This window comes from Nicotiana tabacum, chromosome 15 (genome assembly GCF_000715075.1).
Source record: "Nicotiana tabacum cultivar K326 chromosome 15, ASM71507v2, whole genome shotgun sequence".
Taxonomy (NCBI): domain Eukaryota; kingdom Viridiplantae; phylum Streptophyta; class Magnoliopsida; order Solanales; family Solanaceae; genus Nicotiana; species Nicotiana tabacum.
Window position 1 is genome coordinate 52,089,638 of NC_134094.1, and position 17,947 is coordinate 52,107,584.

Genomic DNA, 17,947 nt, shown 5'->3' on the forward strand with positions numbered 1-17,947 from the left:
TATGGACGGGCTATGAAACGCATAGGTGTATAATATGTGAATCCTGTGAACGGTCTACGAAACGCACAAGTGTATTGTGTAAGTAAACACTGTGAACGGTCTATGAAATGCACAGGTGTATTGTGTAAGTAAACACTATGAACGGTCTATGAAACGCACATGTGTATTGTGTAAGTAAACACTGTGAACGGTCTATGAAACGCACAGGTGTATTGTGTAAGTAAACACTGTGAATGGTCTATGAAACGCACATGTGTATTGTATGGTATATGTGAATCCTATGAACGATCTATGAAACACATAGGTGTATTGTCTATGGAATCCTATGAATAGTCTATGAAACACGTAAGTGTTTTAATATGATATGTGAAAACTAAGGACGGTTTATGAAATGTATACGTAAGATAAGAGAGGGATATGGACGGTCTAGTGAGACGCATTGTTAACGCAGACATTACGTGCCATTTTCATTGGTCTTGTTTGTACATGTTGTTTCAATTATTTTATATTATGTATACCACGCATAGTCCAAAATGGCCCAGTTAATCCTAAACGAAGTTTAAAATGATGTAAGCATAACGAGACTTGAAATGTGAATCTATGGGATATTTTGTAGTTCTTGATGTACTTCATATGACTCTTATTTGAATTACCATTTCATATGTTGTTCTGTTTGTTACATGCGAGTACTATTCCACATGTACTCACATCCCTTTTACTTGGGACACTGCATCTTTTAATGGATGCAGGTATACATCTACAGGATGATATAGATCTTTGATAGGGATCTTCTTCACTACTCAGCTTATGGTGAGCACGCTACAATTCTAGTGGGTGTTTGGGTCTAGTTCATTTTATGTATATAGGTATCCATTGTCATAGAAGCTCCATATACATTGTGGGTCATGTAATTAAAGATTTGAGTTTTGTCATGTATTTATGTTCACAGTATTTACAGTTATTTATAGAGTTGTGTAACCACCACGAGAAAGAAAATATGGGCCGTTGAGCCAAGTGTATTTAATATGGAAGTCAGGATCTTATTATGTCATGGTAAATCATGCATGAGTGATGATGAGAGGTTAATGTAAATTAGGCTTGCTCGAATGGGTTTACTCGGTTGAGCGCCGGTTACGCTCCTTGATTTCTGGGCATGACACTCTATTAGAGGTATGTAGACAGTCATGTATAGTTGGATAGTATGTGGTCTTGTCGGCTTCCAGTTTTGGATATATAGTTGTCTATAGCAAACTTGTCGGCTCGCTCTACCGTATTCCGTATGTATATGTATATATGTCTTTTGGACATGTTTTTCTCACGTATGTTATTCACGTAATTCAGCAGTTTAATGACAGATGCTATTCATGACCTACCCTTAATTCATGTTTATATCTTTGACGCATGCTTAGGGGTGTTCGACAGGTAGGACTCGGGCACTCGTCATGGCCCATCGGTTTGGGTCGTGTGTTACTCCCCATATTGTCGTACGTGAAAGTACGCCATAAATAAATTGATAAAAGCTCGGAAATGAGATGTTACATCCCGCATTTTTGTACGTTAAAATTTTCGTCGTAAGTTAATCGACGTAAGTTCGGGAATGAGATTTTTTTGGGATTATAATTATTTTGCTACTTCAAACAAGTGATGAGTAAATTCGTGAAGGTGAGAGGGTAAGCAAATCGAAGAAAATGAATTTCGTCAAAGTTTGACAATTTGGGATAAAATAAGGTCCGAGCTATAATACCCGATATTTATGGACTAGTGCCATCATACAAGGTACCACATGATCATGATGGTATGATGTATAAAGTGTGTTAAAAATGAGTAATATTTTAAGTAATTTGAGATAATTCTTAATTATGTGGGTAATTGATTAATTATTGGATCAATGGGAGATTAACCATGTAATTAAGGATTTGTGGATAATTAATAGGTGGGGACAAAGCCATCCCCCCCCCCCCCCCCCCACGTGGCAGCAAGTGGAGAAAGAGCTAATGACTCTTGACTTTAGACAATTAAATAAGAAGGACACATGGACAATACATTCATTGCAAACACATAGAAGGGAAGTGTACATTAGTCATCTTTTATTTATCTTCAATTGAGATAAAAATTCATTTGGAGAGGGATAGTGGCGGTGGCAGTATGTAAAAGCAAAGAAATATAAGAGTTATTTCCTTTCCTCACATTCACTTTTTGGAGGATATACTTATAACATATATATCAAGCAACATTGTTAGCAAGAGTAATATATTTGTTGCTTCTTCTCAACAATATTAGAAATGGCCCTTGTGAAATTTGAGCTACAAAGGTAGATATATCTCTTTACACTAAAGCAAAAAGTGAAGAAGACTAGTTTTGGCATACAAGATTGAGGAGATTGTTCACATATACAAGTAGGAAGTTGGCATTAAACGTATGTTAAGGCTATCCCTTCTTTCTTTTTGGCATGATCCATACGATACAAATGAAACGAGTAAACACACAATTTTCATAAATGACTCTATTAATAGAATTATTAGGGTTATCTATGTTATTGATTCCCTATATAAATTATTATTATATCTTCTGTTCATGGGTCTCAGAAAAATACGTATTTGATAAAGTTTATCCGAAAGGCATATTGATTTTATGACAATCCAAGAAATCTTATTAACATAATTCTTATGCATTTCATGCATTTATACATGTACATTGACCCATGACCAGATGGATATACGCGTATATTATATGTATATGGGATATGAAAAAAGGTTATCGTGTTATATACGCACCACCACCTGATCAGCTGGTATACGTTGATGAGTTGCCCACAGTGGCCGAGATGATATGATGGGATGCCCTCAGAGGCTTGATGATATTATGAATGCATATACCTAAGCATGGTATGATATTTCTACGTCATATGCATGACATTGTAAATATTAATGATTCACAAAGTTATTCAGTCATACATGTCGAGTCTTTTACTCCATGTTTTTCTCATGTCTATTGTTTACTGATTTTCATTCCTTATATACTTGGTACATTATTTGTACTGATGTTCCTTTACCTGGAGACGCTGTGTTTCATGCTTGCAGGCCCCGATAAACAGGTCGAGAGTCCTCTAAGTAGGCTATCAGCTCAGTAGAAGATGCTGGTGCGCTCTATTTGCTCCAGAATTGCTTGTTTGGTCAGTATGATTTAGACGTGTATTGTTTGTATGGCGGGGCTCTGTCTCGACCTTTATGACAATTATGTATTCTTAGAGGCTTGTAGACAGATGTCATGTACGTAAAAGATTGTATGGCCTTGTCAGCCTATGTTCAGTGTACGAGTGGTTATTTTGGTCTTATAGGCCCGTATGTCTTATGTATAAGTTGATATTTCATGTTGTATTCTATTTATCTCACGACAGCCTCTCCGGCTCAGTTATCCATGATAGTATGATACGAAAAGATATGTTATGTTGGTACTCGATTGAGTAAGGTACCGGGTGCCCGTCGCAGCCCATCGGTTTGGGTCGTGACATCGTGACACTGTGATGGGGAGTCATTGTTCAAGTCATGTTCATTGTGAGCTTGTAAAAGTGTTTGCTACTAGTAAATAGGATATGCTTGATTGTTGTGACGCTTGTGATCAAGTACTATTTCATGTAGAGGAATCCATGAGATTTGTAATTGATCCTTGGCTATATCATAAAAGTATCTTATTTGATACATGTAGTAGAGATACTTATTTTAAATAGATGTGTGATGAATCTTTTGTAATTTCTTTGTCATGCATATTTTTGGACTACTTTAAGAGAGGTTTTTATTGGACAAATCTAAGTAAGCATAAATTTTATTGGGATGATGATGTCCATATGCTTTATAAGGGAGTATATCCTATTAGGCTTAATTGGGTTAAGTGGACACATGGTCACTATTTTGTTTTATTCCTACCATTTTTTCAGATTGGTGGATGCCATGTACTAGTGCATGTCTTCTTTTTCTTGCAAGGTCAAAATTTGAGGACGGATTTTCTTCAAGAAGTGGGGAATGATAACATCCTAAAAAGCTCAACTATATTCAAGGACAATAATGAAGCTTTGGAATCTCAAAGAGGGCCTTCAACAAGATGTCAAGCTAAAGAGTTGCAAAACAAGGTTATTATACTTCAAGTGCAAATAAAGAAGTTGTTAATTAGGAGGAAGAGCTCAAGGATAAAGGATGTGAATTAGCTAGGTGATACAATTGTTTTATGGCCCAAATTTATGTCCAAGAAGAGGAGTATTAGATCCCAAGAGATATCCTTTGAAGAAGGTCCTAATCAGTCCACTTTTGGACCATTTTGGCACCTAAAATGTGTCCAAACCTGTAGCCAAATAAGTCCTACATGAAGACACGTTTTTATAACATAAAGGGACTTACTTGATATCAAAGAAGGGTGCAATAGTCGTGCTAGAAGTTGAGTGCAAGTTGGTGCCAAGTTGCTTGCAAATTTCCTTCAAAATTTCCAAGATTCTATCCAAGATTGTGTTTGGACTTTCAAGATCCTATCCTAAGGTACTTGGACTTTTTGTCCAAAGTAGTTAGGACTTTCTTTCTTTTCCAAGATTTCCAAGATTCGTTTTGGACTTTCAAGATCCTATCCTAAGGTAGTTGGACTTTTTGTTCAAAGTAGTTAGGACTTTCTTTCTTTTCCAAGATGTCTAAGATTTCCAAGATTGGTTTTGGACTTTCAAGATCCTATCCTAAGGTAGTTGGACTTTTGTCCAAAGTAGTTAGGACTTTCTTTCTTTGTTTTTGTGGTAGAATTTCGTGACTCCCTCTCTATATAAAGGGGTGTCTTCTTTGTTTTTAGGGAGATTATGATTGACAATATGAACAAAAATTATGAGATTTTTCTTGCACTCTTGTGTATGGCTACTCTTGGATTTATTCTTCAACCTTCAAGAATCAACTTAAGGTGGTAAGATTAAACCCTTTTCGAAATCTTAGATCACTTCTAGGTATTCAAGAAAGGTGATAAGTTTAGGCCTATTGTTGTTCTTGTTATTCTAAAGGGTCGGGTTTCACAATCTATCTCTTGTTTTTAATTCTCTACCAAAGGCGATTAGTTTTTTGTTAGCTAATTGTTATTGCTAGGATTCAACTTCAAGAGTAGAATTCATGAATTCAAGAAACTCTTTCTTGAATTCAATCTATTTTTAATTTTTGTCTTTTTTTCGTTTCCCTATTTTCTTTTAGCATCCGAACGTTTCTTGATTTTTTTGTTTTTCTTTAGAAAATTCTTGAATCCCCTATCGTATTGTTATCAGTACCTATATACCACTATGATTTTAGTACGGAGTCCGATCTTAGCCCGATCGGCTAAGCCATCTCACCCCGAGACATCCAATCACAACACCACCATGTGCGCAGCATGGCGTCCGATCTCAGCCCGATCGGCTAAGCCATCTCACCACAATGCCGTATGGGTCGATATCACATCACATCCTGCTAGCAATAATCTTATCTCATTTAAGGGGAAATATCTCAACACATCAATCTCATCCCATATGAGGGGAAACAATCTCGTCACATCAACACGGGGATTTACCCCTCAATCACTCCTACACCGGCATGTGTAATTTTGAAGTTAGGTTATTTCGACCTGCCTTTCCTCGGTGACTAAACGATACTCCCAAAGCATTTATTATTCAAAGGATTTAAAACTCATTTCATAATCTTTCACACATCTTTCCATTTTATTGGCACTAGTGGCCACAATTGTAATATCATTATCGGCACGTCGGCCGTATTTCATATTTCATACTCACTCCTAAAACTTTCAGGCGTTACCAAGGATTATCATCAATAAGAGAATTCCAAATCAAGACTTTAAGTACACATATGAGCAAACAAGAGTCTTAAGCACATTGAGTTTCACTACCACGATTAGGCATACTAGCTTGCAATTGAAACATAGTTTTTAAATCATAACACCAAATACATTGATCATTCTAGATTACATTCTCGAAAGGAATCATAATATGAAAGAAACATCTGGAACACATTTTTGGTACATACATCTTTCAACATAACACTTATTTTATGATAATCAACTCTATTAGGAAGGACTTGGAACATGAGACATAATAAATTAAGCCAAACATAATTGCAACTTACGAGGACATCAAGGAAATCGATTCTACAAGAGGAGTTTAGCCAACATACCTCGCTTGAGCTTCCCTAAATTACTACAATATTTCGGAAATCCTAACGACTTCAATCTATTAGAAACATGACAAAATTGAACCATAATTAGGAAGATACTCATTTGAGCATTTTATTAAGCACTAGGTGTGCATTAAGGTTTCAATGTCCTCCCATGGTGGATTCCTTTACCCCATAATCAATCCCCAATTCAATAGGCCACCCACAAATACTCCACAACCTTCCTACCACCTTTATTAGTACATGCATACATAAATAACAACTCTTATTCTCAAACCTTCTTCCCATTACCTATTCCCAATCCAAATTTCGAAATCGAAGGCTAGGGCTAGAGTCTTACCTTTTGGATGAAGGCCTTGTGAGTTATCCTTGTGAATTCTTCCAGACTTGAGCAAAGATTGATGAACAAATAGCTTAGGAATTCTTCTTCTCATTCTAGACTGCTTTCCTCTCACTAAAATATCAGTTTGAACCTTCTAAAATGACCCCTAAGGTTATTTTATAAAAATGGGGTCGGGTTTTAAAACCAGAAAATGGTCCCTCTGAACTCAACTCTGCGGTTGTAGAGTGTACCGCATATCAGGTCTGCGGCCCGCAAAATGGTCTGCAGAAACGGTCCCAAAAAACTGGATTGGTCTGGTCCAATCTGCGGCCGGGTCTGCGGCCCGCATATCAATTGTACGGCCGCAGAATCTCCCTCCAAAAATCTTCATGCTGGTTCTGCGACGGATGTGCGCCCCGCAAAACGATTATGTAGTCGCATAGTTGACCGCAAAACAACCCCCAAAATTGGCCCATTTCTCTGCTTCACTCTGCGGCGGATCTGCAGTCCGCAGATCAATTCTGTGATCGCACAATGGATTGCAGAAATGTCCTGTTCTGCAACAATATTTCTTCAAATCCACAACGCTCTGCTCAACCCAAAAAGTCCGTACCACGGCGAGCAAGCTCGCCGCAAAGATTTTCTACAACCCTCAAATACATTAGCCTATCTCGGCACCACGAAAACCCGAATCTTAGGTAAAATTTTATGGGGCCTTACATCCTCCCCCACTTAGGATCATTCATTCTCGAATGAGGGTCAAGATCCGCCATTAGCATCCAATGTGACCCAACTGTTACTTCACACACCAGCAGTTCCAAATTTTAACTAACTCCCTAAATTTTCAAAAATTTCTCTAGAATCTCCCCTGTAATTGGGCGTATCCACCTGCCAGAGAATCCCAAAACCAGTCCTAATAGCATAACCATAACACAACGATGTAAAACAACATAGAAATAACACCGGCCACAATGCCATAAATATTACATTACCAAGAAGGAGTATCCCTAACATAAACTATACAGGGGAAACATAATTTGTAGTAAGTTAGCTTTTAACATCATGGACTTAACTACATAGCTATTCAAATGAGGATACTTCTTCTTCATCTCTTCCTCGGCTTCCCAGGTCGCCTCTTCGACCTGTTGGTTTCGTCATAATACTTTCACGGAAGCAATTTTTTTATTTCTCAGCTTTCGAACTTGCCTATCAAGAATAGCAACTGGAATCTCTTCATAAGTCAATTCCTCATTAACCTCTATAGTCTCAACCGGAACAATAAAAGACGGATCTCTAACCACCTTCTTCAACATGGATACATGAAATGCCGGGTGCACTAAAGACATCTCTGGACCAATCCTCTGAATAATTTTGTATTGTCCGACATACCTCGGACTCAATTTTCCTTTCTTACCAAACCGCATTATACCTTCATAGGGAAAACCTTCAAGAATATCCAATCATCCTCTTGGAACTCCAAATCCTTACGGCGTACATCTGAATAGGACTTCTGACGACTGTGGGAAGTTTTCAACAGTTCCTTAATGATCTTAACCTTCTCCATAGCTTGGTACACGAGGTCTGGCCCTATCATCTCCGCTTCTGCAATCTCGAACTACCCAATGGGAGATCTACATCTCCTGCCATATAGAGCCTCGAACGGTGCCATCTGAATGCTAGAATGATAACTGTTATTGTAGGAAAATTCTATGAGTGAAAAGTGATCATCCCAGCTACCCTTGAAGTCAAGAACACAAGCGCATAACATATCCTCATGCTTCTGAATGGTCCGCTTTTCTTGCCCGTCGGTCTGTGGATGAAAAGTTGTACTAAGATTCACCTGGGTACCCAATGCTTGCCAAAATTTCTTCCAAAAATTTGCTGTGAACTGTGCCCCTCGATCGAAGATAATAGAAACTAGAGTGCCATGCAACCTGACTATTACGACCCAAACCGATGGGCCGCGACGGGCACCCGGTGCCCTTACTCAATCGAGTACCAACATAACGTATCTTTCGTATTATTTTATCATAGGTAAATGAACCAGAGTAAAGCATGAGGAAATGCAAACTTATACATAAGATATACTGGCCTATAAGACCAAAATTACACTGAACATAGGCCGACAAGGCCGTATAATCTTTCACGTACACGACATATGTCTACAAGCCTCTAAGAATACATAATTGTCATAAAGGTCGGGACAGAGCCCCGCCATACCAATCAATACATGACCAAATCGTACTAACCAAATAAGCAACTCCGGAGCAAATGGAGCGCACCAACACCTTTCGCTGAGCTGATAGCCTACTTGGAGGACTCACAACCTGTCTATCAGGACCTGCGGGCATGAAACGCATCGTCCCCAGGCAAAAGAGACGTCAGTACAAATAATGTACCGAGTATGTAAGGAATAAAAATCGGTAAATAATAGACATGAGAGAAACATGGAGTAAAAGACTCGACATATAAGTGTGAATAGCTCTGTGAATCATTTAATACTTATAATGTCATGCATATGCGTATAAATGTCATACCATGCATGGGTATATGCGTTCATAACATTATCAAGCCTCTAAGGGCATCTCATCATATCATCTCAGCCACTGTGGGCAAATCATCAATGTATACCAACTGATCAGGTGGTGGTGCATATATAACGCTGTAACCTTTTCCCATATCCCATATACATATAAATATCCCATATACATATATATATACATATATACACGTATATAACGCCATCTGGTCATGGGTTAATGTACATGTATAAATGAATGCAATGCATGAGAAGTACGTCAATAAAATTTCTCGGAATGTCATAAGACCATTATACATTTGAATAATGTCATAAAATAAACTTATCAACTTACGTATTTTCTGAGACCTATGATGGAATAATAAGACACATGGGGAATCAAGAATATAGACACCCCTAGTATTTCTATGAATAAAGTCATTTATGAAAGTTGCGTATTTTGCTCGTTTCATTTATATCATTTGGATCATGCCAAAAGAAAGAAGGGATAGCCTTAACATACCTGAACCGATTCTCTTGACAATCCCTTTTACACCCGCTGATTGCGACAACACGTAACGGCGGATCAAAGTAGAAAAATATCCGTATGATATTCTTGAGAAAGATTGTACCGAACTCTCTTAGAATTGCAATTCCTGTTGCTGTAGCGTTTCTCTATTTGGTATTTTCTTTCTTCATTATAGCAATTCATCACCCTATTAATGCTTATTATCGTCCGTTTTACTCCATCTATATTTATTATTTTTATTTTTTTTACTGGATATGGATTCTAAAAAAATAAAAGAAGTTTTTGAAACATAAGTTACATATGAAAAAAAAATTCCGAATGTACTTTTCTTATGCACATAAAAGATATATTAAAAAAATTTCCAATGAACTCCACAAAGAAATCATGTCAACTCTTACAAGTGCATCTCATTAAAATAAAATAAAAACGTTAGTATTAAGAGTTTCTAGTTTTTAAAGGGCTCAACGAAAGGGACGAACAAAGAAACAAGAAAGAATGTCAAATAAATAACGACGAAAAGAGTACACTCTCTGGGTCTTTATCTGTGCTTTAGCTAAAATATTTTGATATAATTGTAACATGAGAAAAATAAGAAGGTATTGAATACTTTATTCAACCTCCCCCCACCCCAATTATACAAGAACAAGAATATATGATACTTAAGTACTCATTTAAGGAAGAGATGGGGATAGGGGTTATAAGAATTTCCCTTTGAGAACTCATGCGTTAGCAAGTCTAGGTATTTGTCCTTAATGAATTAGGGGGCATTTTATCATAGGGAGTGGGCCCCTACTTAAGGTGATTACTAAGCTAAAAATTTCTCAAATTTTACCACATAGCCTCATACTTACTTAGTCATCCTTAGGCTTGATTAGGACTCCATACATGCTGCCACGTTGGGGGAGGGCTCCTTAATCTTATCAAAATATCTTAATTAATTGTTAATCACCCACTAAAATTAATAATTACTCGATTATCTACATAATTAAGAATTATCTCAAATTACTTAAAATGCTACTCATTTTTAACACACCTTATACACCTTACTATAATGGTCATGTGGTACTTTGTATGATACTAATCCATAAATACGGGGTACTGTTGTTTGGACCGTATTTTATCTCAAAATAATCTCATTCCCGAACTTACGTCGATTAACTTACGACGAAACTTTAACGTACGAAAATGCGGGATGTAATATCTCATTTCCGAGCTTTCATCAATTTACTTATGGCATACTTTTACATACAAAAACATGGGGTGTAACACTGACTATTTCCTTGATATACAATTGAGCATACTGTTCCGCCGTGTCGGTCCCTCCGAACTCAACTCTGCGGTCGTAGAGTGCACCACAGATCAAGTCTACGGACCGCAAAATGGTCCGCATAAATGGTCCCAAAAACCTGGGCTGGTCTGGTCCAGTTTGCGGCCCGCATATCAATTATGCGGCCGCAGAATGGACCGCAGAATCTCCCTCTGAAAAGCTTCATGCTGGTTCTGCGATGGATGTGCGGCCCGCGAAATGATTATGCGGTAGCATAGTTGACCGCAAAACAACCCCCAAAATTGGCCTATTTCTCTGCTTCACTCTGCGGCGGATCTGCGGTCTGCAGATCAGTTATGCGGTCACATAATGGACCGCAGAAACGCCTATTCTGCAATAATTTTTCTTCAACTCCCCAACGCTCTGCTCAACCCAAAAAGTCCGTACTCCAGACTAATTTTTCTACAACCCTCAAATACATTAGCCTACCTTGGCATCACAAAACCTCAAATTTTATATGAAATTTTACGGGGCCTTACACACGTACTCCAGACCACTATTGCGCTAAGTGGTAGTGACTAGGGGGCGACGCGTGCACCAGGTCACATGATTGGGCTATGTGATATTGATTGTTGACTTTATATTCGATTAGCACTTAGGCAAGAATCCGCCCCTCAGAGTATGGTATTCACATTGAGCATAGGCACAAGATCATATATATGCTTTGGTGAGGGGCATTTATGCCAGGCACCTGTACAGTGTAAGTGTGGTTGTGTGTGTTATGGTGAGGGGCACTCGTGACAGGCACCATGAGTATGCTGAGTGTGTGTATACTTGACGACTTCACTTTGATGTATTGACTTGACATGTAGGCATAAAGATATATTTTTCTCATGCTAGATGGTAAATGAAATATCTTATATTATTAAAAGTTTGGAAAAATCATTGTTTCCTTGATAAACTTATATTTTAGTAATTTCGGTGGAAGGTTGGGCTGTGATTGTTATACTTGGAAAGCATGTCTAATTTTCAGTATTTGTGAACTAGTTGAACATGATATCTTTTGAGTTATTTACTTTTACTCTCTTCATTTTATCATGTGTTGTTATTGATTATTGGTGTTGAACGCTGACTTTCTCCCGAGCTCGTCACTCATTTCAGCCCGAGATTAGGTTTGTTACTTATTGAGTACATGGGCTCGGTTGTACTCATACTATACTCTGTTGTTTATGTGCAGATCTAGGTACTTTCAGGCACGATGATTGCTAGAGTTCGCACCCGTTTCAGCTTGTGGAGACTACGAGGTAGCTGCAATATCGTTCGCAGACCTTTAAGTTCTCTTTTGTTTATTTTCGTTATCACTGTTCTATCATTCCGACATTTTTGTATTGAGGATTGACTTTGTATTTTGAGATTCTATAGTACTCATGTACTCGTTGACACCAGATCATGGGATGGTTGTAGCAACGTTATTGTTGTTATTTCAGATGTTTTATGATTATCCTAATGTTGAGATTTCTTTAGTTCCATTATTGTAATTATTGCTATTGTTTAATTGTTGGCTTGCCTATCAAGCGGTGTTAGGTGCCGTGATGGCTCCGGTGGGAGTTTGGTTGTGACAATTCTGCTGTGCAAATAAATCTTAACCAACTTTTTTCCCAAGTAAATTAGTTACATTGGTGCTGTTACTCTTACAACTATTTCTATACAATTATCATCTCAAATTAGTGTCTGTATCTATGAGACTAAAATTTAAAAATCATAAGAAAAATGAATGAAGGAAATGGAGGTGTACTAGTTCTTGGATGCAACCATAGTAAACTTTCAAAGACAATTACCAAAATGGTATACAGTTCTTGCCAAGCTTATCTCCTTTTTTAACAAAATAAGCTCCATCTTGCAGCTTGAAGCCTCTCCGCTAGATTCAGAATAAAGGGACTGAAAACTGATGGTATTTCTTTCTAAGTGTCCTCTGTAAAAACTTTGAATATGTAATCCCGAAAACGCCTTGAGTATGCCTTTGGATCGACAGCTGAGATAGAGTTGGGGTCACATTGGATAGATTTGTATGCATGCTCAAGCTTTTTGGTAATGTCATAATCCTGAAGTATGTCTATGATTCCAAAAAATAATATCACATCATAGAACTCCCCTGTTGGTTCTCCTACTAACTGAAAGTCTAAGTCATTTTTCCTCTCTGTCCTTTCAACTCGTGCGGGCATGTTTATACCCAAACTTATGCTAGCCCACCTGCAGCATTCACTCATAAAATCAAAAAGGAGAAGAAACTGGCATCAATTGTAGTAGGCCAATTACTCTGAAGAGGTCATGAATAATGCATTCAATTGAGTTAGTTTATGATTAATACCACGAAACCAACCTTATTAGTAATGCATCCTAGCTCTAGATCATAAAAGAAATAAGGTTATATGTGTAGAAGGAATAAGCCATCCGAACTCTTTTAGCGATAATATAGAACAACCCTTATGAACACTATATCAAGGCATTCTAAGTGGAAAGTTGAGTACTACCGAAATGGAAAGTTGATTACTACCGAAATTCTAACATTTAAAATAGTGTTACATTTTAGCTTGTTTTCAAATAGTTTAAGTCAATTCGTTGAGAAAATTATGATCAAATGGAAGATAAAAATTGTACCCTGCAGGATTAAAAAGCAATTGATCCCTATCTGATCGAGAAAGATGAGGAACTGATCCATCTTCCAATCCTTCATTATCTGCAAGCAATGGAAAATGTCCTTGATTGTTCTATAAATGATCAATTACAAAGTTGGAGGAAACATGACAGTTAAAGGATTAAAAGCCCTGAAATTTTCCAAATGACTAATGTTTCATGATGAAAAGCTTAAACTAATATTCGCTAAGATTGAAATAAGCGGAAAAGCTATGCTACAAACCAGTAGGTGTTCTACAACCAGGAGGAGTTTGGTCTCCGGTGATACTTGCTTCCCTAAAATGAAGACCAACTAAAAGGCTGTAGTCCATCACTCTCTCTTGTTCCAGTAGCTCACAGTCCCTATCAACTTGTCTGAAAGTTGAAAAAAATCTTACTGTTCTTTCTTGCAATGCAAAAAGAATTAAAATATTAATGTTGAATCAGAGGTAAAGAATGAACTAGGATCCTACCTGCGGAATTCTTGAAACCATGTCTTTGGTAACATGAATATAAAGTTGAGGTCAAGGTCTTTCAGAGTTGTGGTTGCATCGATCTCTGATTCTGGCTTATCTGTCATCCGGCCAAATGTTGATCCTTTCAAGTCGAATCGTCTATGAATTGTATAGTCAGTGCAGAAGAGATTCCCCATGATAACAAATCGTACCTAAATAATTAAACATATAAGAAGTTCTCATATTGATATAGTATGACTAACTTATTTTTTGTGGTGCCTCATGTCACTACCTTCTTCTGTGCTGGTCCGATTAGCTTAACACAATGCAGGCCGAAATACTTAGTCATAAGGGTATTTTCAAAAGCACGAACATGATTGAAATATGCATGCAACATCCTTAGAAGCACCTAAGAACCATCCATTGACAAGAAAAGTGAAAAGGGATTACTTTTTGGAGAGAAAAGCCATGCTAACCATATACATATATAGCGGCAGGATTTAGAAATCTCACTTTCACTTCTGCCTTCTTCATTGTCTTAATCATGTATCTATCATCGTTTGTCAAGTAGAAGAAGCTTCCGCTTTTTCCTGGGGAGCATAGCTCCCGAAGGGCATCATTTCCACAAATAGACAGCATATAATCAGCTGCATCCACTTTGAATAACATCCTTAAAGCCCTAGTAAATGTAGTCATCCATGAAGACTATAGAGGTATCCAATCTGGAACAAAAGAATGTCATGAACCACGAACTTACCTAAAAACTTTTGGGCAATAGTCTTTCCATCTGAATTCACAAGATGGATGAGGAGGTGTGCTTTTGGATCCTTCAGGTGGGAATCTTGTCCAGTACTTCTCTTTGGGATCAAATTCTGAAGACTTGAGATCAAGTGATGGAGCAGGTCCTGGCCTTCCTACTGAATGCCTGTGATATATTGAGCTTTCAAAATTGATGAGAACATACACAAGGAAACATCTAGATTTTTTATATAGAAAAAAAATGAGATAATTTTCTCATGTTGCAGATTATGCCATGAAAATACTGGTTCACATATAATGAATATTAATTTCTTTTAGTTATTATGGGTTTTCCCTGTAAAAGACATACAAGAATTGACAATGTACGAGAAATTAGCACAAATCACAAATTAAAACTAAGTACCTGATTCCCAACTGCAAATTGAGCATAAGCTCATAATTTTTATGCCCTTTGGAAATAGTCTCTCCTTGCCTTTTTGCTGACTTAGGAAGTCTAATGGGGCTCCCTCTAATATACCCATCATATTCTTGTGCACCAGCCATGGCATCATCTAAATAAGAAATATTCGAAGGTGTTCCTGCACAATCTGATAAGCGCGTTCGCCCAAATTCCCTATCTATAGGCGCTGCATCTATTCGACCATCTACGGACATCCTCCTCGGCCGAACGTTGTTTTCTGTCGCCTTAACAGACCTCCAAACTGCCAGCTTTTTCTGAGAAGGCAATATTGAAACCCTCTCATTTGGACAAATGGTACATTCCATCAAATCAGTATAATAAACCTGTTGGGGATCCCAATAAAGGTTTCCTCCTTCTAACAATGATCCGGATGGATAAAATGTCCCACTATGTTCATTTGGTTCTTTACTCCAATTCCCAATATACAGGCTCCCATCAGCCCATTTAAATGTCCCATTTCCCTTAGGCACTCCATCTTCCCAATTCCCTTCATATACATTCTCATTTGTCCAACACATCTTACCTTTCCCACATATAACACCATTCTTCCATTCACCAACATAACAATTCCCATTCTTCCATGTATACTTACCATGTCCTTCTTGCAATCCGCGACTCCATTCCCCATCATAACAATCTCCGTTCGCGTATTCCTTAACACCATGGTGATGTTTCAAATTCATCACCCAAGAACCTCTAAATGAGTCCCCATTAGGCGCCATATACGTGCCTTCGCCATCCATATATCCACTCTTGAAATTCCCCTCATACATAGCTCCAGAGGGCCAACTAAATGTGCCTTTTCCCATCTTTTTGCCTCGAAACCAATCACCTACATACATGCACCCATCAGTCCACCAATATTTGCCGTGTCCATGGGGGAAATTATCGACCCAATAGCCACTATAGTAATCTCCATTAGGAAGGAACCTCTCCGAATGGTAAATTTGTCCGCTAGCGTGCCCCTCATTGTCATTTTCTGGATCTAGTTGATCAATAATTTCTTCCTCAGCCTGAGATGGTCCATAGGTACCAAATATTGTGTTGGCTCGTTTCCTGGCTACTGCTTGTGTTTTCTTCACGGTTGCCTCCCAAGCCTTCATGATAAGATAAAATCCTTTCTTCTAGTAATTTTTTCTTTATCTCGAAATGTATTTATGGTTTTAATCCGATAATAGCTAAAATAGGTTGATAGATTTTCATAATATTCATTCTGGATGAGGAAATGCATCAAACCAACTATTGTTGATCAGCCATGCAAAGACATGCAGATGATGAGATAGAGAATCACTCTCTTCTCTTTCATTCTCTCTCTCTCTCTCCCTCTCCTCTATCAGCTCCGGCTTGCTCGCTTTCTCTCTCTCTCTCTCCTCTCCTAACGTGTGATGGAATGACGAAGAAAACCAACACAAACCAAGAACAATCACTTTCTTTGTCCATTTTTTGTCTCTTTTTATATATATATATATATATATATATATATATATAAATTTTGATAGTTTAAAATATTTTCAGTGGTACTCTACTAAAGTAACGAGTACAAGGACGCAATTAATGTGAGTTGGTCCAAATTGGGACCTTGCAAGTCTAATGAATAAATGAATTTCCAACATAATGCGGAAGAGAATATTCAACTCACATTTCTATTCAACTTGACTTGCTCCAAATGGTTAAGAATACATGGCTATTTATAAGAGAAATCTTTCATGTATCTAGCCTATACTATATGTAAACATAATAAGTAAGTCCACACCTCACATCTTTCAAGGTACATGGATGACACTACTAGACATTGCACCTTTCAATGTACATCAATGTGTTCATACTCTACATGTACTAAATTAATATTCTAGTTCATGAACAAATGTAAACAAATAGAAACAAGTTTCTATTGTTCACATTTCAACATCCCCTTAAACTTGTTTCGTCATTCCAAGAGCCTTCCTTAACTTTTGAAAAATCTGAATCTTCAACGGCTTGATGAAAATATCCGCAATTTGGTCTTGTGATTTCACATGATCAAGCTCCATAACCTTATTTTCTTGTCCTTCAACCTTTTAGCCCAAAGGTTGATCGATGTAAACCTCTTCCTTCAAAACACTATTCAAGAAAGCCGACTTCACATCCATTTGATGAATTTCCCATTGATTTTGAGCTACCAAGAAAATAATAAAACGAATTGTTTCCAAATGAATAACTGGTGCAAATACCTCATCATAGTCAATATCGGCCTTTTACTTGTATCTCTTGCAGCTTATCTTGCTTTGTACCTTTCCACCTTACCCTTAGAATTTTTCTTCAACTTGTACACCCATTTGTGGTGTTTTTGCCTTTTGGAAGTATGACTAGTTCCCAAGTATCATTCTTCTTGATTGCCTTGATTTCTTCATCCATGACATCTCTCCATTTGTCATTTTGGGCAGCATCTTCATAAGTTAAAGATTCACTATCTATCAACAAATAAATGTGAGTCAAATCATATAATTTTTTCTTACCACTTCCGTATTTTCATACAACTCACGAAAACTTTTAGTTTTCTAAGGCACTTCACTTGAAGAACTTGAACTTAACTCATCTTCTTCTTGAACTTGTGCTGGAGGTGTTGAAGGTGGTGTGATAGGCTGCTCCACAACTTCTTCGTCATCGTCTTCATCAAAGAACGGACTAAAAGAATAATTCTTTAGTTTTCCATTCTAAAACATTATCTTCATCAAACTCAACATCTCTGCTTATGGTGACCTTGCCATTTCTTGGGTTATATAATTTATAACCTATAGAACTTTAA

At 37.5% G+C, this 17,947-nt stretch overlaps 1 protein-coding gene across 1 annotated transcript; it reads right to left on the minus strand.

Annotated features, from left to right (window-relative positions):
* Positions 1–12,477: 12,477 nt before the first annotated feature.
* LOC107800816 (phosphatidylinositol 4-phosphate 5-kinase 5-like) lies at positions 12,478–16,579 on the minus strand. The gene is made up of 8 exons (XM_016624061.2): positions 15,106–16,579; positions 14,701–14,868; positions 14,457–14,622; positions 14,236–14,352; positions 13,962–14,155; positions 13,733–13,863; positions 13,474–13,552; positions 12,478–13,065 (listed from the first exon to the last, which is right to left on the minus strand). Exons 1-8 carry the CDS (start codon positions 16,263–16,265, stop codon positions 12,777–12,779), a joined length of 2,304 nt encoding a protein of 767 aa, XP_016479547.1. The 5' UTR covers positions 16,266–16,579; the 3' UTR covers positions 12,478–12,776.
* Between the last annotated feature and the right edge of the window lie 1,368 nt (positions 16,580–17,947).